The following is a 23985-nucleotide window of genomic DNA, read 5'->3' on the forward strand; positions in this document are numbered from 1 at the left end:
TTCATTTTATGTCTTGAGCCTATTTAGGAATTGAATCTCAATATTTTTAACTTCTCAGTAGATTATCTATCGCTAATTTTTAACTTGCTGACTTCTCTCACCTTCTCTTCTCTTCCTCCAGGTACCAAGTCCTACAGGTTCCACACCACAGCTAGACTGAGCATTATTTGTCCTTGATCTTTAAGTGTGGTGCTCTCCATCCTGTGGGGAGATATCAAGGAGACTACATATGCTTTAGGGGCTCCATGGTCTCTGAGGCCAGGAAAGTAAGGTTTACCTCATCCATGGCCTCTGCTACAATGTCCCCAGATGGGGGGGATGAGACAACCAAGTATGAATGCCCCTAGCCAAGACATTGACTCAGCACAGCAACTCATAGTGGTTGTCCCCAATACCTCCAAGAGCTACTGTCCTCCCTGGAAGCTGCTCCTGAGAAGGGGGCTGTCAAGAGGTATCGTCCTTTAGAGTCGCATCTCGGGAAGCTGCTCTCAAGAAGAGCCTGAGAGTTTTCCATTAAGAACTTCCAGATGGAAGCCACTGAATTGGGGTTTGGGGAGAAAGCCAGAGAGGTATCATGGCCAATGGTTCCCCGTCCATGACATGAGTCCCTTGCCACCTGGGGACATGCTGTTGGTCAGATAAGAACAGTGCAATGGCACTTCCGTTAAGAACGGCCTGCATGTGTGACAGTGTACCACAAGGCTGCATCATCTACCGACCTTACAGCCGTCTTAATCTGACTCACGTAAAGCACGCTGCGTGGTGCCCACCCAAGGCTGGCAGCACGGAGGGGTGTATTCCTCAGAGTTTCCCCATAATCGGGTGTCACATGACTGTGCTTCTGTTTGCTAAATTCTATGTGGGGCAAGGAGACAAAGCAAACCCATGTCTGGAAAACATGTCACGAGGTGCAGTGGTGGGGAGGACCCCATGGCGTGTGTGGAAAACATGAAACAAGGACCGAGAATCCAAAGACATTCACCTTCGCTCACAAGTGATTCTGCCATTCACAAACCAGATGTTTTAATTAAAATGCTGCTAAGAGAAGCAAATCAATTACCAGCTCCCGTACACGATGATTTATTCTATCGCAAACACGGAAGAATGCTTATGAGTAGCATGTAACTGCTTGAGGTGATCAGTTAGCAAAAGCTGCTAATGAGTAGCCCTGTTGTCAAGTCAGACAAAAGACGCCCTGGGACTCCAGACATTATTGTAATGGGGCACTTGGTTCTGAAAAGCCAGCTCATCTTCCAGCATAGTATGATGGAGGGAACCCCATCTGAGCAGACCCAGTCCACACGGCCACCTGTCTTCTCGAAGAATGGAAAAGCAGAGTCTCCCAAACCAGAAATGATGGCAGCGTGGGAATGTCCACAGAGCCCGTGCCCTGATCTTCCCTGGGAAGAGGAGCATGACCAGGGTTTGTTTCCCGAGGCCTTTCCTGCAAGCCCTGTGTTCACTGTATGAGGGCCATGTTGCCAGCCTGCGTTCTTGTGCTCTCTGTGAGGCGCCAGGCCAGCTTGCTCTTGACCACACCCGCATTCATTTGTAGCGCTTCAGGTCCAAGGCCTTTCCCAGGGCTGTTGATTTTCTTCCCCTCACTCTGGCTTGGTTTGTCCTCTCCTCCCTTACAAGGACAGCCTTTCACTGATAGCACTGGACACTGGCTTATCAGTTCCATGCTCCCCTGAATGCTCACGTGGTTCATCTTAGAAGTGGGAGTCTCCTGGCTGCTAAGACTGTGAGGTCTGAGTCTAGAGGGTTATAACCCCGTGGTGCTGAGGAAACTGTCTTGGCTTGGTTCCCATTTCTGCGATCCGTGTGTGATGGATGGTTCTCCACGGATGTGGACACAATCCTGTCATACAAGCTTGCATAGCTCCCACACAAGCACATAGGATGGGAACTATGGATTTGGGGTTTCTTTGTCCCCTGCTGCCGAGTCATGTTCTCCCCCTGTACGGACACTCCTGCAGAACAGGCATGATATCGTCCCTCAGGACAGAGGTGCTGTTGATTGGAGTCCTTTTAGTACCTGACCATGTAATGATCCATCACCAGCCTCGGGTGTTCAGACCCAAAACACCTAAAGCCTCTCCCAATGCAGCTGGCCACTCACAGCTCGATCACCTGGGCATCTCTAGAAAGAAAAAGAAACATTGGAAGCCTCATTGTTAAGAGTGACAATGGCCTTACAGTTGGCTTTACCTGCTGGGCAGCACAGTGAGCAGGTGTGAGGAGCTCAGCGGCAGGTGTCAGCACCATGGGGCCTCTCCTCGAATGACACAGAAGGATGCCTGCGGTCCATGCTGAAGCCAGATACCAGCCATGAGGTCGTGTCTGCCAGCCGGACCCAAGGCCACAAGACTCCACTCACGTCAATATAGTGTTGGGCACTCCAGTATTCACCAAAGTGAATCAGAAAGTGCCCGGGACTCATTCCTCGGGGTTGATTGGGCTATTTGGGGGAAGCGTCACTGTATATGAAGACCGTGTTTAGATCTGGGCAGAGGCTGAGCAAAGCAAGACAGGGCCCTAAGATCCACATCGCGAGTTGTTTGCTTCTGTGCCAACAGAGACCGGGGGGGAGGGGGGGGAGAAGGCACTGACTATGGATTTTTTTTTTCAAAACAGGAAAACAAAAAAAAAAAAATGAAGGCACCAAATCAGGCCCTGGCACAAACTCCTGACCTTGCTCCATGATGCCCTGTAAGCTGTAAGTTGAAACGAACCCTTTCCTCCCTGTGTTACTTTTAGTTGTGGTCCTTCACCACCGCACTAAAAAACAACCTAGGATGGGGGGTGGGGTGGGGGTGATCAGTCAGGAAGAAACCCATTAGTTTTTAAAATTAATATACACTAATTAAACCATTAAAAAAGAAAGATCTAATGAAGGAAGCAGGGGCAATTGAGAAGGAAATCTAAGAGAGGCATCCAATGCTGTCTAATGCTACTGTGTCTCCCTAAAGCGGATAATGGTTCAGAAGAAGACGGACTCTGTAGGACCTTGTCTAGACCGTCAGAGGCTAAGCACAGAGTTCACTCCATCTGTTGATTTTAACCAGCCACAAGCTAAAAGGCCCATTCAGGGTTGAGGAGAGGATTTTCAGTGTCTGGGCCTACTCAGCAAAAGTGCTTAAGATATTGATGACCCAAGTAGACAAGGAGGACAGCCTCCTTGCCATGGTAACCCTGAGCTAGGGAAGGGCCTCCTGGACCAGGACACGGGAGTCATGACTACACAAATGTGTGGGTGTCAACAGCCTCCTAGGAGCCAGGCACAGACTGCAGTAAAAGGCAAACTAAGCAGACTAGAGAACAACACAAGCTGGCTGGGTAAGTAGCGGAATTAGACTGTCCAGCCATGTGATAGCATGAAGAGAAAGAACAAAAAAATCTGGACACGACACAATCAGAGTGATTGTTAGGCTAAAATATTTTTACCATGGGTCCAAAAAAATCACATGTAGGTTAATAAGTAAAAACAAATCTATAAATAAAATCAATCTGTGCTTCTGTGTCTCGTGAGCCAAGGCGAGCCTGGAACACTTATTATTGAGTTTTAAAAATAGGAATGGGTCTTAGATTTTGTCAGAAATGTCTCACTGATGAGAGAGTGGCCCAGTAAATGTCGTGGGTAAAGTCCTTCCCCGACAGCCCACTCTAAACCCAGCTTGCTGTTCAGTGGATGCTAAGTGGGTAGGCGGGTAGTTCTCCGTGGCTCCTATCACATAACAGTGGCAATTTAAGATGTATCAGAGAAGAGGGAACGACAATTAGTGTCATAAGAACTGGGAAAGAAGGAATAAGTTTGGGCAGATGAGGGGGTGCATGGAAACTCAAAGGGACCAAAGAAAAAAAAATAAGCCAAATGACCCAATCATCTATGAGGGCATCCAGTGTAATATATACTCACTGACCAGGTCAGTGAAGTAACACGAAAGACCGTAAACATACAAGGTATTTAAAATACTTGGGATTAAATTTACAAGAAAGGTAAGAACCTTATGAATAAAGCCCGAGGGCTTTCATTGAAACACACAAGAACAGACATGTTAAGTGTCTTTATAGCAAGACCATGGTATGTATATCCACAGAGAATGCAGCCATAAAGAACGAAGAGAACCTGTGGTGTGCAGAAACGTGAACAGAGCTGGAGGGCATGGTGTTGAGTGAAGTGGGCTAGACACAGAAAGCTGCCACGTGTTCTTGAACACAAAAAAGTGGTGTGGAAAACGTCAGCCTGAGTACAGACTACTGAGTACTAGAGGTTGGGATAGGGCAAAGCTGGATTTACATGTCAGATGCCTGGACTGAGGCAGCATACTAAACCCACTAAGAGTTGTGATTAACACATTTGCTAATCAAAAATAAAATAGACTTTTCCCATGAATTTCTGGCTAATGTTACAATGAAATTAATCAGCTCCAATCTAATGTATAAAAATTATATATCCCCAATGAAATACCAAGACATTTGTTTTTATAATAAAATTCTGAAGTTGACTGCAAAGTCTTGCTTAAAGCTGCTAGAACTAAACTAGCAAACATTTCCCTGAGGAGCAAGTGCAGTGTGGGTTTGTTGGGGGGCGGGAGGAGACAGCCTGACAGATGGCAAAGCACATCTGGAAACACAGTGTGGTACCTGCCCATTACTGACCACAGGTAGCCAAGTCCAGAAACATCCAGCCATGCATAGGAACCAAGAGCAAATCAGATGATGGGAATAGAGGGTGGGACCAACACTGCCATTTGTCTTCTGGTTTGCTCTTCTTTAAGATTTATTTTGTGGGTGGTGTATATATGTGTATGTATACACACACGTGTGTGTCTTTGGAGGTCAGAAAAGTGCATCAGATCATCCTGGAGCTTGAGTTACAGAGTTGCAGGCAGTCGTGAACCACCAGACATGGGTGCTGGCAACTGACCTCAGGTTGTCTGGAAGGGCAGCCAGCACTTACCTGCCCAACCATCTCTCCAGCACCATCGTTCATTTCTGAGACAGGGACTCACTATCTAGTTCAGGCTGGACTCTAACTGGCAACGCTGCCAGCACTGGGATGAAAGGTATGCACCAATGCTTTTAATGATGTTGTTATTTGTGTAAAAGACCAAACTGTATCAATAGCTCACCTCACACACCAGAATGAATACTAGCGAATTAAGCAAAAAAATTCTTAAATATCACAAAAATATATCTGAATAGATGTAAAATATAACCTGATATATACATAACATAAAATATCATGATTAAATATAAAATTAAAACTGATTATATGTGAATGTCAAAAATTTAATACGTTTTTGTGGAAGAGTCAAGGGGAGGGGTTTAGCCAGCCAGGAGCCACTGAGATGGCAGCCTCAAGCAGAGACATAGCAACAGTCTGGAGAGAAAGAATTCTCTGTGTTCATGTTAAACAGTCTCATCTTTGACTTTGGTCTTTTTTTACCTGTTCAAAAATAAACTAATGGTTTTAAATAAAACATTAAGCTCCCCTAGGCCATGAGAGCAGTATTCCTAATTCTGTATCAAATGTCAGCAATAATCACACAGAGAAAATTATTATTTAAATTGAACATATTGCTCTAGCTATATTCACATGAAAAGCAACACTCTATAGGCAAAAAGCGCTGAAGAGATTTCTTCGTGCTTGCTGGGCAGCCTGTACCAGGACGCTGCTGGGATTCAAGTAGCATCGTGTGTGATGGTTGGAACTGAGCAAAAGGGTAAAAATCCTGCTCTGGTAGAGAAACAGGCTCTCCACGTCAGAGGAGGCAACACAGAAACACAGACAGGGAAGCTCTGGAGACCTTCAGAGGGTTGCCTTTGCCTTTTACACATATACATGGAAAGAATCCAGGGAAAATGGCATGCTGGTGGCCATGAGTGTGATACAGTCTGTCCAAATTTAGATTTCTAAAAATCAAACCCCATAAAAATAGAAGGAAACTCAAGGAAAGGGCTGAGGGATAACTCTGGATGACAGAGGTTGAAAAGGAACCTGAGATACTGTGTGTGTGTGTATGCATGTGTGCATATATGTGCATATGTGTCTATTTGTGCATCTGTGTATGTCTACATGTGTATATATATATTCATGTCTGTGGATGTGTGTGAGCATGTGTCTGTGGATGTATGTGAGTATGTGTCTGTGTACACATGTATGTGTGTCTGTGTATATGTGTATGTATATGTGTCTATGTGTATGTGTCTATTTATGTGTATCTGTGTATGTGTGTCTTGTGTATGTGTGTTTGTGTCTATGTATGTGTGCCTGTGTATATATGTATGTGAGAGTGTGTGTGTGTTTAATCTGGAAGGTGCTTCAGAACAGCCAGGATGTTTTCAATGAGGCCCATTTGTCTTCAAGAAATGATTTGCGCATTCCCCCTCTCCAGCTCCTGTCAGGCTTTGGTAGTTGGGAGGGCTGTCTCTGAGGTCATGAGAGCAGGAGAGCTGTCCCTGCCCCTCACCAGTTGCAGCAATCAGAAGAGTGGCCCCTGCAGCTCTCTTGGGCAACACAGTAGAGCTGGCCTTGGTTATGTAGGTATGTGTAAGGCAGGCAAGCCTCAGGGCCTGAAAGCAGGAAAACTTGTTCCCTCCTTGCTCCTTGCTGCATAGGGTAAACTAGCAGGGGCAACACTGGAGAGCTCACCCTGGAGAGAGCTGGTGGGCTGACCAACCCTGCAACCCCCAGACCCAGAACCAGGGCTATGTGTTAACCCATCCCAACATCCACTCCATTATGATATACATATACGTGATATATAGAGTACGTGAAGGGGCCAGTCCTACGACTCCAAAGCTGCAGGATCTCCACAACACAAGGCAAAAACAAGATATCCAAGAGGAGAAGCAGTGAGGGCCCAGCATCGATAGTGTAGCAGAAACCAGAGGCCTCGAACCAGGTTGATGACTCTTTGTAGTGACACTTGCTAGTGAAGATACATGGACTAAATGGTATACGACAAGATTTTTCTTCTTTTTTTCTTTTCTCTTAAATTTTATGTTATTTTACAGGGGGGAGGGTGCAAGGATCTTATTCTTCTGGTGGATAAGAAGGGGGGTTTGCAAGGACAGAAGGTGAATAAGAAGGGATGGGGAGATGGATGAGATCAAGAAAGACAGAAAAAAACAAATAAAATATTTTTAAAATAAAATACATTCCATTTACTCAACTTGGGATACTTTGAGCAACAAAGAATTATGACGGTGATAGATTAAAAAGTATTGAAGTCTAGTACAACAATAATCAATAAAAATAAAATATGGGAAAAGAGAGAAGTATAAAAAGTCCTTCCCAGTTGCCCCCAAAGAGAATGACAGGTATTAAATGCAGAGGAGGCACCAGGATTGTGCACTCAGTATTTTTGTAACCACCAATGACAACAGCTGACTTAGACATGGGCTATGAATAGGTGAGATCAAAGGGTGAGGATCACTGGGGGTCAGGCTATGTTCACAAGCACCAGTCTTCAGCACATTCGCTATTGACAAAGAACTATATTGATAAAGCGTCTCTACAGCGCTGAGGGCAAGAGATGGCTTCCTTAGCCAGTCTATCAAAAGACTCATCACCAACAGCGAGCCTGGCTAGAGTTAGGTATGAACTGGACAGTGTAAGATAGGCAACGCCCCGCCCTCCCCCCCCCCAAAGAAAGAAAGGGACATTATACAATTTTAAACTTAGGCAGTTCGAAATGAGAGACGCCATGGGAAGAAAGGAAAAGGAGATGGAGGGAGCAGATAAATTTTATTTGCAACTTCTCGGATTTTCTGTGGATTTCAAGATTTCTTTTTTTCAAACAGAAAGAGGACAGAAGAGAAGATGAGAGATGACTCTAGATCTAGAGTGGCCAACCCATGCAGGGTTTAACCCAGGACTGCAAGATCGTGACCCTCAGCATCTGCTCCCAATATGCAGGCTTTCCCATTCTCGAACCCCCGCAAAGCAGTATGAGAAGGCAACCATCAAACACACTGAAGCCTGCTAACACAGAGTAGTGTTTTGGATTTTGCTTTTGTTAAATGAGCTAAACTGGCTAATAGATTGGCCACTGTCAAAAGGAAGGGTTGTGGGAAAACCAGACTCTCGTTTGGCTAAAGCCCAGTTCTCCCAGCTTTAATTGAGCAAATGACCACAGCTTTTCTTTTCGTATGGCCAAAGGCTCATCCCTTGCGAACTCTCCACAGTCCTAAAGGAAGGCTGTCCAAGTCCAAGGTCTCTAACTAGTGCCAGCACTCCAAATGTGGCAAGAGGAAGTGCCACAGCTGCCCCCAGGGCAATGCCAGCCTCCTTCCTGTGAGGACAAGCTCTGGAGCAGAGGAAGATGCTGTCTAAAAGTCTAGTGCAGAGCGGAAGGTGAGGCCAGCTTGCATGTGAGCCCTGACTCCTTGTGCTCAGCTGCTTCCTGAGGTCTCAGGTTGGCTAGGATCCCCAGACTTCATCTCGTGTTAGCTGGAGGAACTTGGTCACCTCCCTCTGCGGCAGTCATTCATCCCCTTCCTTCACTGCCCTTGGCGGCTACTTTTGAAGGTTCCTTTTTGAACAGCTATTACAGCCCTCTTTCCCCCTACAGCCCCGTGCCTCAAAGAGTCCAGAACTTTTCCACTTTGTCTTCTTTCTGCAGACTCTTGGCTGTGGTTCAGTGGGTGTCCCAGGAGAGTCCGAGCTCTGGGAGACTTCCAGAGGGGCAACCATCTGCACAGGCCCTCCTCCTAGCCCCAAGAGGATGGCTGTGATCATCCAGCACCCTTCTCCTCTCCCAGACCTCAGTGCTAGACAGGAAGTTTCAGGACAAGGTTTCAGGGTCATTCCCTTAACCCAAGGCTCTCACGCCCCAGGGAGTTGAAACCTCTACAACATCTTCCCTCCCCACACCATGGACTAATAAAGCATCTGCTCTCACCATAAGACTCCCTCTCTGGCCAAATGGCCCACTGGGGTCCTCCTGTCTCAGAGCTCCTGGGCTCCTTTTGCTTCCTCCCTGTGTCCTAACACAATAATCTACTTCCCACTGAGTGAGCAGCCCTCCACACCGCCAAGGTCACACAGGCCCTTCCTGCCCCAACACTCTCAGAGGGCTGTCGCCTGTGACCCCTGTCGTTAAAGGGACCTCGTCTTCCCTCTCTTGCCACCCAGCACCTGTCTCATGGCCACATGGCCATTCATTCATTCATTCATTCATCACAGCTCACGCTCTGTTCTAGGCACTGGTCTACCTGCTGGAGCTACAGCGATGGAAAGACAGGCCTGGTCTCAAGGAGGTTACACTTCCGAGAGGTAAACAAACAAACAAAAGGCCCAGAGTTTAATGACGTGTGATACGTCATGCATCTATGGAAAAGAGGCATCGAGAAAATAAAGCCGGGGATGGGGAGATGGCCGTCAGTAAGTTCTCGAACAAGCAGGAAGAACTGTTTGATATCCAGCACCCATGCAAAAGCGGGGCACACGTCTGTAACCCAGCACTGGGGAGGGGGCCACACGGGTATCCCTGCACCTTGCTGCCAGTCAGCCTAACCAAATCAACACGCTCTGGGCTCAGTAAGACACCTCGACTCAAAAGACAAGGTGGACCATGATTGGGAAAAATACCCAATATCAGCGTCTGGTATCCACGCGTGTGCACATGCATCAGTGTAAGCCTGGCACACACAAACACATTCACAGGCACACACGGAAAGGAAAGAGAAGGGCAGTGTGGGGTGCTCCTACTTAAAGCGGGCTATCTCAAATCACTGAGGCAGAGGTGGAAAGGAAATGAAGGGCAAGGCTTGCACCCACCTGAGCAAAGGGCGTCTCTGTTAGAACACAGTGAGGGCAAAGGGCAGGCGACCCAAGAAGACATGGGCTCCGTGCAGAAAAGCAAAGCTGCTGGATGCCAGTGGGGGAATTTAACCTGGGACAGATTCTGATCACAGACGAGCTGCCGGCTTTATTCTAAGTACCATGCACGGATGGTTCTGAGCAGAGTGTTGAGAAGGACTCTAAGCCACGCTATGCAAAGACGAGTCTGGGCCCCTTTGGCTGCTGTGTTCTGTGGCCACTATTCTCATGACCCCTATTGGTCCAAAGAAAGGAAGAGTAGCAGAATGCATTCTGTCCCCTATGGTGAGTTGGGGTCAGGGATGGTACATACTGACTAGTCTGCAGTAAACTTACCTGGGGCTTCTCTTCCTGGGGTTTCTTGTCTTCTGTAGCATGGGGTCTAAACAGATAGAATAGATTGTTAGGAAGGAGAGCCTATGGCTCCTTTTCCTAGTTGGCATGCTTGTGGGAGTGGGGTATCAAATTCAGCCCAGTGGATGGGCTCTAGGGTGGGCCACTCACTGGGAACTGGTTCAGGGCACATTTTACTGCTGTTGGAACTTCTCTGTCCATGGTCAGTCCCTGAGCCCCTTAGCTGGTGCACAGGCATGACTGGGTGCTCCCCATACCGCCCAAGGCCCACATCCCCTCTCCACATGCAGCCTGAACCTCCCAAAGGGGCTAGAGTTCTCAGGAGAATGGAGGCCAAGGACTGTGGGATAAGGAGACAGCTTCCTTTACTCTTATTGGTAAGGAAACAAAATCAAAGCTAAGCCAGTGCCTGTGACCAGTGATGGCCATTTCTTTATGTCCCACACCACCCTTCCCATGTATCTCTACAGGTCATGACATATTTTGGAAGAGAAAAGAGCCTCCTTCCTCCTTGTCCTCCACAGAAAATCGCACCATCATCTTGGTTATCTTCAAGGTGCTTTGTGTGTGTCTTCCAGAGAGAGAGAGCTGTATATAAGCATTGCATGTTGCTATATAACTCATAGGGAAACTGCCCAGACCCTGCAGGGAGGTCTTCCCTGACACAGAGCAGGATGTGCCAGGCTGCCATTCACAGACTCGCACAAGCCCAGCCACATCCGGATCAAATGCAACCACTCTTCCCTGTTCTGGGTATGACCTCCTCATCAACCAGCTGAGCTCAGAACCACCTCAGGCCCTCCTGGGATCAATTTTATCTGACCGTATCCCGGGGACAGGGAAACAGAAGTTCCATTTGGAAGTAACTTCAGCTCTTTCCATCTTTCTCCAGATAGCTTACTTCTCAGCATACCAAACTGACTACAGAATTACATAGTGACAGAGGGTTAGGCAGGGGCGCAGCGGAAAAACAGACTCAGAGAGGCCCCATTTATTCTCGGTGGGAGTTCCCGGGCTGTGGGCTTTTGGGTTTGCTTCACAGGATGCCATCTGCTATAGCTGAGGTCTAGAATGTTCTCTAAAAGCCCGTGTTAAAGGCTTATCCCTCAGTACATGGTGCTATTGGGAAGGAGGACAACCTTTAAAAGGTGTGACCTACTGGGAGCTCTTTGGCCTTAGGGGCACATCTTTGAGAGGAATTGCAGAGTCTTGGCTTCTTCTCTCCAAGAGGAACCAGCGTCCCCCTCTATACACTCATGGTATGTAGTACCACCACAAGCCAAGAAGACCAATAGACCATGGACCAAAATCCACAGACTGTGAGCCCAAAACCGAACCCTTTCCTCTCTTTAAGTTGATGGCCTCCGATGTTTTGTTACAGTAACACAAAGGACCAACAGACAGTCCTTTCTTCCACAGAGCAGTGCAGGCTCTGTTTTTCATGGGTCCCTTACCCTGGGGCGTGTTCTTCAGGTCTGCAGAGTCACTATCAGACAAATGTCTTCGGATCACACAGATCTTCAGGGCAAGGAAACCTGCAGATATGGCGATTCCCAAGGCCATGCCAATGAGGGCGTATTTGAAATCTAAAGCACAGGGAAGAATTGAACTCAATTCAGCTGCCAACCTCCAGGGGCTTTTCATGGCTTTACACGCAGTCCAGGCTCATGTTCCTGGCCCTTAACCTTCCAGTGTCCACCTTCTGTGCTAGCCTTGTTTTCCATTGTCCATCCCCAGCCCCTCCCCACCCCCAGAGCCTCCTCCCTGGTCTCTCCAGCTCTCAGAACTGTTCCCATCTTTAAGGGTCATTCAAGTCCAGCAGGACCTGGCCCCTTGAGCTCTAGTGGTGGGCAACTTAATCCTCTGACTTCCTGCCGTCCACCTCACTTATCCCTTAATTTATTCATTGACTGTCTGTCGAGGACGTGAAAACCGTTGCTATGTGATGAACCTGAAAGCAATGGGGAAGGTTCCACACTGTCTTAGAGGACTCTGGAGTCTGCTGAGAAAGTCAGGCAAAGGGCTCACGTTAACGTCACATCACAAGTGGTCTGGACTGGACTAGGGCCTTCTTAGAGAAGGTGATATGTGCATTGCTCCTTGCTGGTGAAGACAAGCCTCAGTGTAGGGAGGACGGGCACTGTGGGAAGGGGGCTGATGAAGAGGTGAGGACCAGAGAGAATGGCAGAGGCTGCCGTGGTAAGCCCATAGATACAGGATAAGGCATGGGACAAGCTAAGGCTGCCGATCAGAGACAGACAGCACAGAGGTGGCCTGATGGCTTGTGTCCCCGGGATGGAGTTATTTTGGCCACTAAGTGGGCCTGTGGGCAAGACATGTGATGGCTAGCAAGAATGAACACCAGAATCTACCTGCATTCTTTATAGGGTCTTACCGCAACTCTGTACCAAAACAAACACAGAGGCCACCTACCAATCTCAGTCCCAGCAGACTTGTCCGTCGCCAGCACTTGAGCTCCTCCAACACCTTGAAGAAAACAAGTCCAAGCCTTGTTAGACACCCACTCTGGGCCTGGGGTGGGGTGGGTAACTCAGTGTAAGAACAATTGCTACGCAAGCATGAGAACCCAAGTTCAATCCTCAGCACCTACATTTTAAAAGGGAGAGAATGCATGGCCACACATGTGCCTGTGATGTTGCCACAGACTGGATGGTTATTGGATCTTACTGGCTACCAGCATGGCTCTAGGTTCATTAAGAAACCCTGTGTGGTGGTTTGAAAGAAAATGGGCCCCAAACAGAGAGGCACTATTGGGAGATGTGGCCTCGTTGGAGGAATTATGTCACTGTGGGGGTGGTCTTTGAGGTCTCCTATGCTCAGGCTATGCCCAGTGACACAGTTCACTTCCTGTCGCCTGAGGATCAAGAGGCAGAGCTCTCAGCTCCTCCTCCAGCATCATATCTACCTGCACACTGCCATGCCCTGCCCTGATGACAATGGACTAAACCTCTGAAACCGTAAGCCAGTCCCAGTTAAATGTTTTCCTTTATAAGAGTTGCTGTGGCCTTGGTGTCTCTTCACAGCAATGGAACCCTCACTAAGACAGCCTGTCTCATGGAGGTAGGCAAAAAGTGATAGAGCAATGCACACCATGTCCTCCTCTGCCTTAACATAAATATGCACAAGTGCATGTGTGCACACTGCCAGCACACACACAGAGACACACACACAATACCCAACATACACACAGACACACACACAATACCCAGCACACACACAGAGACAGAGACAGCCAAGCAGACATACACACTCACATGTACATCACACACACAGCCAAGCAGACATGTACACACTCACATATACACACACACAGACAGCCAAGCAGACATGCACACGCTCACATATACATCGCACATACACACAGACAGCCAAGCAGACATGCACACGCTCACATATACATCACACATACACACACAGACAGCCAAGCAGACATGCACACGCTCACATATACACCACACACACACACCCCACACACATACTAAAAATAGCAAAAATGGGCCCAACACTGGTGGGGACAGAGGGCAGCTGGGATGTTGTTTGTCAGACTTGATTCCCCTTCTGCTTCCCCCTGACTACTACTCTCAAGAGCTCAGTGGGTTTCTGACTGCCACAGGGTCTTGGGGCCTGGCTGAGGGGTTCAAACTTTCCCCAAAGCCAAACTGAGGAATAGACCCCTATGCTAATCCCAACCTATTTCCTGGTCATTCTCATCCCCTCCTGTAGTCTACGCAGTCTTCTGCCATTGGGCCTCTCCCTCTGTCTGGTCCCTCCTCCTCCCCTCTCTGCTCGCATTTGGTCTTGACTATGTTATTTCTTCCCTGGCTCCCCACACCTAGTGAGCTACCCCTTCTGTACCTCCATGGCTCTGTGCTTCCCCAGCCTAAGTGACCAAGCCAGTACTAACTCAACATTTACATAATTGCTTCTGTGCATCGGATACCATGCTAGTAGCTTCTTAGCTAGTTACCGGCCCACAGAATGTGTCCTGGTGTTCTCCCACTGTCTGCACAGGAGTGTCCAGCATTTGACACAGCATCTGAAATATAGGAATTATTAACAAATACCTGACGAATGAATAAATTATTGATAGAGGCGATAAAGCAAGACCACCATACAGGGATTCCTCATAATTCTGTCAGTTCTGGCCAGGACTTGGAGTCCCTATTCACTAGTAAACTGGTGGTACCACAGACCATCTATCTATATAAGACTGTGGGCCTTGGGGAACGGTGGTCAAGCCTCAGTCACTTATTCTGAGCAGATGTGTGCAATCCAGTTGGTCATATATTTAATACAACAATCACTCTGTGACGTGGGCCCTATTTGATGAATGAGGGGCCTGAGAGATACTGAGGACTTAAAAATGTGCCCAAAGACCAAGGAAAGTAGAAAGTGGCAGGCTTCCCCAGGAGCACAGAAGCTGTGTGCCATACCTGTGGGAAATATGGTACAAGACTCCCCATGGACACCCAAACCCTGCATCCACCTTCTCTCCTACATACATACTTAGACACAAAAAAATATTTATAGTAGCCAATAATAAAGTAGGATGATCATGATGATACAATATAAAAGTTACCTGGAATGCATGAAGTGTTTATTTCAGGATTTTTTTCCTATTAAGCTTTTCAGGGTATGATAGACTTCAGATGGCTGGAACTCCAGAGAAAAATACTAACAACAGCGGGGACATAATTCCATGCCATTCAAGTCAATGGCCAAGGCCAATGGCCAATGGCCAAAACGGCCTTAGTGTCCACTCACGCACCTCAGTGGGTCTTCCATGGAAGAGGATAAGTGGCTGGGCCTTGCCTGTTGAGCTCCCAGAAAACTACCTCCTGAGCCCTGACTTTCTAGGGGAGAAAGGGACAGAGACTCTGCTTGCCCAACCAGCAAAGGCCTTTTCCATTTACTCAAGACCACTGGCCACCCTCAGCGACACTCAGCACAGGGTGTTATGCCAGAACTACACTAAGGGCAATTGTGTTCTCTGTTCAGTGGGGAGAGGATCATCATAGCAGTCCAGGACTTGTTTTTAAAGATTGGCTTTACTTCTAATTGTGTGCAGGTGTGTGTCCATGTAGGGGCACATGCATCTGTCAGTATGTATGGCTAAAGAAGCCCAGTAGGTGCCAGATCCCCTGGAGCCAGGGGAACAGGCAGTTATGAGTTGCCTGGCTTGGGTGCTGAAAACTCAACTTAGGTCTCTGGAAGAGCAGCGAGCAATCTTGACTACCAGGCACCCCTGGTTCTGAAGTTTTGTCTCACCTGCTTGATGGGTGAATGAAGCCTAGGGATTCCCAAGCAAAAGCACACAGCCTTGTTCTGACCACAGCTCCTGTGCAGACACACAGATGTCCCTTTCCTTTGGAACTCAAGCTTACACACTCACACACACACACACACACACACACACACACACACACACACACGTGAGCCCACACCTATGCATACACTCTGCACATAATGACTTTGATTTTCTCTAACGGGTGAAGCCCCCAATAAACTCTACTTCATTAACATTTCCTTCAATGAAACCTGCTGCCCCAGCTAGATTGAACCATTCATGGACCGAAAGATCCAGAACTGCACAGAAGGGCTATAGATGAGAGCAGGGTTTTAGCAGATACTCTAGCCTCAGAACCACTGTGTTCCCTGTTCACACTGAGTCACACCCTCTGCTGACAGCGGGGCCTCTTTCTGTCTGCATTGGACAAAACACAGGAGTCGGCGAGGGCATCCTCTAGGGATGTTAGGCCTCTAGGGGTCAGCCTGCCTTTGCTGTCCAGTCATCAGCTTTCCGGTTCCCATCTTTGGGTCTCCTCCTTGGTGACCAGAGCTCTTAATGGGAGCATTTGTCGTGAACACTTTACCCCAGCCCCAGATGAAACTGACAAGGAAATATGGGCACAGTTGAGAAAGCCAGCTGCAGAGCCAGTAGCCAGAACCACAGGACCCAGAGGTGTGACAGAGTGCCTCAGACCACTGTGGAGGAGTGAAGAGAGAAAGGAGGGAAAACCCTGGGTCAGAGCCCCCAAGCCCTGCTCCAGCCTCACCACAGCAGCCTGGATCTGCTCTCCCTAGCTCTCGTCCTAGTCAGCAATCCTATCCAGGTTCACTTTGTCCTGAACACTGGGCTCCTTCCTTGGGTCCTTTTATTCCGCTCAGCCCTTTGCAGATCCCTGAGACACCACCCTCCCTGTATTATGCTCAGATCACCTCTAAGCCTTGAGACTTTCCGCTAGTCTCTGAAGCTTCCAGCTTGGGGACTTCCTCCCTGAGGTCTGCATTACTGCTGAGCAGACAAACTTAGTGGATCTGGATGGAGCTGTGCACTGGAGCAATAAGTCCTGCTAGCCAGCCCTCTGGCCACTCGGCGGCAGCCTTTCCCCTCCTCAGGGAGAAAAAATCCTCCCAATCCGCCCTAGCTCTTTGCTCTCACTGTGTCACCCGGAGGTCTAACCGTGCTTTCTAATGAGCCCCCGGGTGAGAATCCATCCTCAAGCCAAGCTGCCCCCTGCTAGGGTCATGAGCTGGGGACGTCCCTCTTGGGCTGTAGACCCTCGGCAAGCCCCTAGCTCTGCAAAGTAGCTGGAGGATGGATGGCCCTATCAGGGCTTGTCTTCCAGCACAGCCAGAGGACCTACAGATGCCTTGCTCTGCACAGGGATGTGTGAGACCCCAGGAGGAAGCCCGAGGAAAGCCAGCAGAAGCAGAAATTCTCAGCAGGAGTTTTTATAATGTAGAGGCAAGGCATAATACTGGGGTACAGGCTCTAAGACCCTCCAGCAGTTCAGAGGGGCTGGGCCTGGATGTCTGTATGTGTCACGACTGCTGTCCCTAAGGCAAATAGCACCTGCTACTAGTCCCATGAGCCTGGCTGTGCACGTGATCATACTCTTGCGTGCAGGTGCATGCACACACACACACACACACACACTGTGCCCCAGCACTGTTCCTGAAGAGCTGAGTGCACAGGGTAAGCATAGCCTCTGCCAATGCCTTCTAGATGGACTTGCTGAGAGACGGAAGACTTCCGGAGAAGCAGCCCACACAGCCTCCAAGAGGAGTTAGGTGGCACGCTGCATGTAAGAAGTCTCCTTCAGAGAAACTTACATCAAGACACTCACTGTCCTTTCCACACCCCAACTGGACCTGATGCTTTGCCTTTCTCAAAGCAACTTCAGAGAAATTTGATCAGGGCATGAACAAGTAGTCTCTCCCTCTGCAGCTCTCCAGCCTGGGGATCGCTCTGCACGTGGCTTCCAATACTGCAAGAGTCAATGGCTCTTGAGCTAGGGGCATAGGTAACTGAGTGCCAGAGCGGTTCCTTAGCATGCACGAAGTCCCTCATCTCATTGTCAGCACTGAAAAGGAGGAAGCGACAAGAGTAGATGGCCCTGTCAATCTAATCTCAAACAGAAAAGGATGGGACCGTCTCGGGAGAGCCGAGAAGAGTGAGCCCAAGGCACGGTTTGGACTTGCCCATCTTTGTTGGAATCTGACCCACTAACAGCCCATCCCTGGCATCCAGGCCTCTTTGTGCTGTCCACCTGTTGGGGCCACCCTCGCTGGGGGCTAACGCTCCCTGCCACCTTATTTGGGCAGAATCAGGGTGTGTGATTCCCAGTTGTGGGCTGGTCGCCATGTGTCATTCTATAAGTATCTGAGCTAAAAATAGGTGTGGCCACCCTAAGTGTTTGTCAACTGATGCCTGGTCACATTCATCTGGGTACTTAAACATTACAGGGTGGGTGGTGGGTCCTAACTTTAGATCTCATGAATTCCGACATTCCGGACTAGAGGAAATGGGCCTCAAATGTTAGGACCAGCATCCACCCCGCCATTAAAGAGTCCACACACCAACAAATAACCGGCATCAGGCCAATCCAAAGCGCCCTGAGGAGATCATGAGCTGCCAAAAAATGACCAAGGAGACTTGAATAAATGTCTGTCATCATCTTTGATCGCTAGTAGCATCTTGATGTTCCTCTGAGGGAGCTACTTTACATGATTTTTGTTGTGTGCATGGCAGAAGGGGAACTGGCTCCAGGACAGCCTTGTGAACCACAGCGATCACTAACTAAGGGAACAGTCCTGATGTATCATCATTATGGAAAAGCAGGCTGTCAAGTGAGGTGGCAACGGAGAACACTGGCTGAAATAGGAAACCATTTAGGATAGCTGCAGAGAAACCTGGTGAGAGCATGCAAGCAACGCAAGCCCTTATGCCCCCTGGGCCTTTACAGCAGGGCCTTGTACGATGCTTCCCCATCGCCCGCCTCTAACAATTAGCACAAAACCACTTCGAGAAGTCTGCTCGAAGTCTCCTATTGGCTCTGTTGGTCCAGAATCACTCCTGTACCCTCCTCAGACCTCTCCCCTTGGGACTTGTTCTGTGGCACAGAGGTTCCAATAATACAAGGAGAGCTATGTTCCCTGGAGCCAGGATGGTACCTGAGCCCCCTTGGAATTTGGATTCCTCTCCTGATTGGCAGAGAACAACAGTAAAAGGCAGAGTCGTGAGCTGACCCAAAGCTACTCCGTGTGAACCTAGAAGTAGTTTGAAGTCTCAGAGTGATAAGATCAGGTTTGTAAAAAGCGAAGTTGACTTCAACCACAGAGACAAAAGAGCAACAGAATTGCGCATGCGCCTCTGAGGCTGGCGCCAACTGCGGAGCACACCTCCATCTTCTGCAGTGGACTGAATCTTCGGGAGCCTGGGCCATGATGGTACCTGACAGGAACTGTGTAGCAGTTGAAGGAGGCTCAGAAAGGACCCTGGGAGTGCGAAATTAAAGGGACAGTCTAGCTGGGTTTCATGCCACTGTTCGAACCTGAGCCTTGCTTTTCTCCTGGGAAAATGGGTACACACAACCCTGTAACTGTGTAAGAAGCACTCACCAGAAGTGCAGGGAGGAAGAGCCGGAAAACAGAGCCCAGCACAAAGCACTCCTTTTAGGTCGGTGTGAGTGTGGCAGTAGCTCCTCCCCTTTCTGCCTATTCATGAGTAGGTGGGCATCTAAGAAAAAACGAGGCCAGGAGCCCTGTCCCTTTTAGCCCTCCACGGGGCTGTTTGAACTTGACAATGACACTCGTCTGCCATTATGTGCTATGTTGAGACCTTTGTCCCATTAGAACACTGGGGACATACTGTCTGGCCAGAGTTATGTGGGCTCTTCACTCCCCGTGTCTGTGTGGCTTCCACTGGGGTCTAGAACCTTCTGTGATGCCATAAATTACAGAAACCTCAGGCGCCCTATCACGAGCCCCAAAACCACCAGAAGCAGCTTTTCCTGAGTCACCCTTTCTCGTATCACAACCAGACCTTACTTAGCCCCTCAACTTTAAGTAAACAGGATGTCCCCACATCCTCCCATGCCTCGGTATGCCCCAGTCTTTCTCTGAAAGGACCAAGATTGGAGATAGAGCGGTACAGATCAGAACAAGAGAAAACAGCAGAGAACAGAGCACACAGGCAGAGAGGGCTACAGGCAGCAAGGGGGCACGATGGCTGTCCCTGGTACCCAGGGAGCCCTACCTGTGGCAAGAGAGTTCCCAAGGACTCAGAGCAATCTCTTAATCCACACACCTAGCCAAGCCCTTGAACTTGACACTCAGGAAGATGGGCAGGGTGGGGGTATGGTCACACACAGGAACTGTCTGTCCATACATTCAGTGATTGGGCAGCAAAGACAGCCAAGGGGACACTCAACCCTGCCTGGGGTGTTGGGAAACTTCTACAAGCTTACAGTTTAATTAAAGATAGGAGGACTAATGGGAGACAGTGGAAAGGGGTAGGAGGAGTGACAAGGGCAGAGGAGGAGGCAAGGATGAGGGCCAGGAGGCTTGAGAAGGGGCTGGGAGTGTGAGAACCAAAGAGGTAGCTCAATGGGGTATTAGCTCTTAGAGGTTGTCATGGTGACCTCAAACAAGCATTGGACAGTCCCCCAGGTCTCCTTGTTGCAGTCCTGAGGGCCGGAGGGCATGGTCTTGCCTGTGTTTTGCCCAGCTAGGACATGGCTGCCCTGGGCAGGAGGGAGAAACAAGAAGCCATAGAGGGCCACCAGACTGATGAGGAGGCCATGAAACACTAGCAAGCGCCTTCGCCTTCCAGAAATAGTACCATAATTAAGAGGGGAATCATAACAGTGGGTGACCAGACAACATCAAAACCTGGGCCCATACTGTTTTCCCGAGCAATCTTGGCTAATTAATTCTTAAAGATTCACACACTGGGATCCAAACACTCAGCTTACAGCAGCCAAAGCAATCAATAGCTTCTCAGACTAATGGAGGGGCTGAAGGTGGGAGCTGGCTTGAGTCTGAATGAGAACTTTTGCAAAACTGGGGAGTCCTGGGAGGGTCTGGGTGCATTCTTCCCAGGAGGTAAAGACATGTTCTAACCACACCTGGCAAGGGAGTGGCTGCAAGCCTGGGTTGGGGGGATAGACACTAGGAGAAGGGGAGCATGGTGAATGTTAGCAAGGTAGGCAGTGCCCTCCAAAGGATTCTGGCCCTCACCAGGCCCACACTCACTAGGGAAAAGGTATATTACATGTCCAAACTCATTAGTGAGTGCCTGAAAGCCTCCCTGTGACCTGAGGAGAGGAGGTTACAGGTAGAGAGAGGCACATGGAGGATACTCAGAATCTGGAATTCCCCTTCTGCTGCCCACCACTCTATCAGTGACTTTGGGCTCAGCGTGGTGGTGTGCTGAGCTCGGTGCCACCAGCAGAGTGTGGCTGTGTGAATCTCCTGGCTATGTGTGCCCCGAGTGAGAGGCAGGCAACAGCTGTCTTTGCACCTGTAAACAAGCTACCCACTTAGAGACTGTCTTCTTCCGTCCTAGTGGGAGAAAGATGGGGCTCTCAAGGGAGTCCTCAGACCGGGAAGAACAGTGCTCCCAACAAGGGCAAACACTTATAAGAGGAGAAAGGCCTGCAACCCCATCTTGGAGCTTCAGCTCAGAGCTGCCTTTGTGGGGCTGTTCTTGGCAGTGAGCAGGCAAGCAGCCTCAGTGCAGAATAACTAATTAATGATGGTAAAGTATCAGGAAAGAGGGAAGCGCTGTATAACCGCTAAGTGGTGGGGTTATTATTATTCATGCAATATTCATACTGTACTCTTCAGCCTTGGGAAGCTTTGCGAGAGTCCCGAGGGACCCGCTGAGGGAAGCACAGACTCAGGGCAGCAGAGCTGTGGCATGACAGCTGGCCTGGCCCACGCGAAGGGCCATGACACTGCAGAGAAAGCAGACGCTAGCAGCCCATATAGCAGTCCCAGGGCGAGGCTGCCAGATCCGCATCTGCCTCTGTTTACCAACCGAGGCTGTTGAGTGAGCCCTGCTATGCCCTGGGCATCTTGCTCTAGGTGTCTCTGCAAAGGCAGCTCCTGATGTTTGCAGAGCTCAGGGTGTGTCCCGTATTTAAATATTTAAGTTATAATTCAAGACACTTGCTGTGCCTGCCTCACCCTACCCCTTCACTCAGAAACCCACAGTCCCCTTTTGAAGAAAGAAGTCTTGTTGTAACGCTTCCAGAGGCAGCATGGCAGAGCAGAAAGAAGCGGGGCTTGGTCCCAGTTGCCTGGGACCCCAGACCCTCAGGACTGGAGATGGGGCATACTGCTCGTAGATACTTCACAGAATCCTTTGCCCAAGTTTGTCTTTCCTCTAGACTTCTGGCTGATGCTAAATCATGTTCCATCTCCATCATTTGGGGAGAAGAGACCCTGTTTTCTGGATATTTGGTCTGCTGGTAGCTGGAAATAAAAGCAACTTATCCCTCCCTCTCTCGTCTCCAGGGCAACCACTATGCTGAGGTTTCTCCTGTCTTCACACATGCCTTTGCTTGCATTTGGGGGCTCCCATACCCACACATGCCCTTCCCCACAACTGAGTGCTGACCTAAGTCTTGAACTTCACAAATATTTCCTGGCAAGATCAAGAAGAGGAAACACCTTTGCATTGTACATACATACACGTGCATGTGTGTGTGTGTGTGTGTGTGTGTGTGTGTGTGTGTGCATGTATGTGTGCCTACAGTATCTGGGACCTCAGAACACAGTCCTCTCTGGGTCCAGGAGGAGACAGAAACTGTTAGGCTCACATGTCCGCATATGAATGATATTAGGTATGAACCTGGGACAGCCAGCTCTGCAAAAGTCTCACACCAGCATGGGAAGCAGACCATATAGAGTTGACCTATCATCAGGGGTCACACATGGCTCAGTGGTCAGGGCTTGTCAATGTCACAGGAATCCCTGATGTTCAGTGCCCCAGGGCAGCTCAAGACTCTTCACTGAGTCTCTCCTACTTTCTATTTCTGCTTAGCTACTGATGGCTGCTGTCACACAACAGTGTGCCCGTCCTGCCCAGCATTATTCTCCAGTGAAGCTAGATCTTGACTGGCTATCAGCTGTGACAGAAACAACCTCTCGGCCACACTCTTAGCCTTGGCTTGCTCACTATTTCTTGTGGAAAAGCATGCACGAGGAGGGCAATTGGGTCTCAAGGGGCCAGTGCTGGCCCTGATGGCTCTTGCACAGTTCTGGCCAGTCTTGGGGTTGGCGCAGCTGGGCACCAGGCAGACCCTTAGGAGTGAGCAAACCCAGATTTCCCTGCTGAGAATCTAATGGAATCAAATGTAATAAAAAGATCAGTTGAAGCAATTCTTGTAGATAAATGAGGGTCTGGATGTGAGATTAGGAGGAAGCGCAGACAGTTTAGCTTGGGAGCTGACGAGAAAGCTGACTGATCTATGCAACCTGCTCTTAGCCTCTCAGCCACCCCACCCCCCATAGGGTATTTCTTCCCTTCAGGATCCTCTGGTATCAAGGATATTTGATGGAGATCTGGTAACACCAACACCCTCTAGGATAGTATTACTCCAAATCAGCCCCCCTCCAAGTGTGCTCCTCTGAGTCTGGGAAGGTGAAATGTGCTTCCTTATTCCAGTTCCTCACACTAAAATAACTAAAATCTCTCTGTACCATATTTCAAAACAAATGCTAGTGGGACCTGAAGGGTAGAAAGAAGGCAGGGTGCCCAGGACTCCAAGATTCCTGGAATAAGTAGAAAGTGGATTCCCTTGAATTTCCTGTATGATATATATCTCAGATCAGATACTAGTAAAAGCTGCAGTTAAAGGTACCCTCATTGTCACAAGTTCAGCAGGGTTCAAAATCACCTAGGAGATGTACTATGGTGTGTCTGTGATGGTGTATCCCGTGAAGGCTAACTGAAGATGGAAGATCCACCCTGAAGTGGGGGTCACCCCCACGGGTTGGGAGCCCAGACTTGGGGAACAATAGGAAAAAGGGTGATGGCAGATGAGAGCTGGTCTCTCCACTGCCTGGTCAGCCTCACGATCCCCCCACCATGAACTCTGCCAAGAAGGACACTATCCTGGCAAATCGTAAGCCGAAATCCATCCTTTATCTCATGAGTTGCTTTCTGTGGTCATTAGGTCACAGAGTCAAGAAAAGTAAACAATTCACCCAGGAGCCAAGAAACACTAAGAAGCACAGGTGTAAGAGTCCCAAGGAAAGCCAGTTCTCCTCCAGGCACGGCGGCACATTCCCTAACTCCAGCTTCCAGGTGAAGATGGGAGGACTTCGAGATTGATGCCAGCCTGCACCGTAAGTTTAAGAACAACCTGAGCTGCATACAAAGAGCCTGTATGAAGAAAGAGAGAGCAAACAAGACGGAAGGGAGAGTCAAACAGAAACTAAGAAGCTTAAACGCAAAAAAAGAAAGACAGTAAAAATGTGTGTAT

The 23985-nt window shown here is 48.9% G+C and overlaps 1 protein-coding gene across 1 annotated transcript in view; it reads right to left on the minus strand.

The window, feature by feature from the left end:
• Nucleotides 1-1007: 1007 nt before the first annotated feature.
• Nucleotides 1008-23985, minus strand: part of Tmem273 (transmembrane protein 273) — a 34300-nt gene continuing 11322 nt past the window's right edge. Inside the window, exons 2-5 of the mRNA XM_075987524.1 lie at nucleotides 12620-12673; nucleotides 11641-11772; nucleotides 10169-10214; nucleotides 1008-2143 (exon numbers count right to left, since the gene is read on the minus strand). Coding sequence (XP_075843639.1) covers nucleotides 2119-2143; nucleotides 10169-10214; nucleotides 11641-11772; nucleotides 12620-12673 — 257 coding nt within the window. The 3' untranslated portion in view covers nucleotides 1008-2118. The remainder of the gene's footprint in view (nucleotides 2144-10168; nucleotides 10215-11640; nucleotides 11773-12619; nucleotides 12674-23985) is intronic.

Source organism: Microtus pennsylvanicus, chromosome 10 (assembly GCF_037038515.1).
Source record: "Microtus pennsylvanicus isolate mMicPen1 chromosome 10, mMicPen1.hap1, whole genome shotgun sequence".
NCBI lineage: Eukaryota > Metazoa > Chordata > Mammalia > Rodentia > Cricetidae > Microtus > Microtus pennsylvanicus.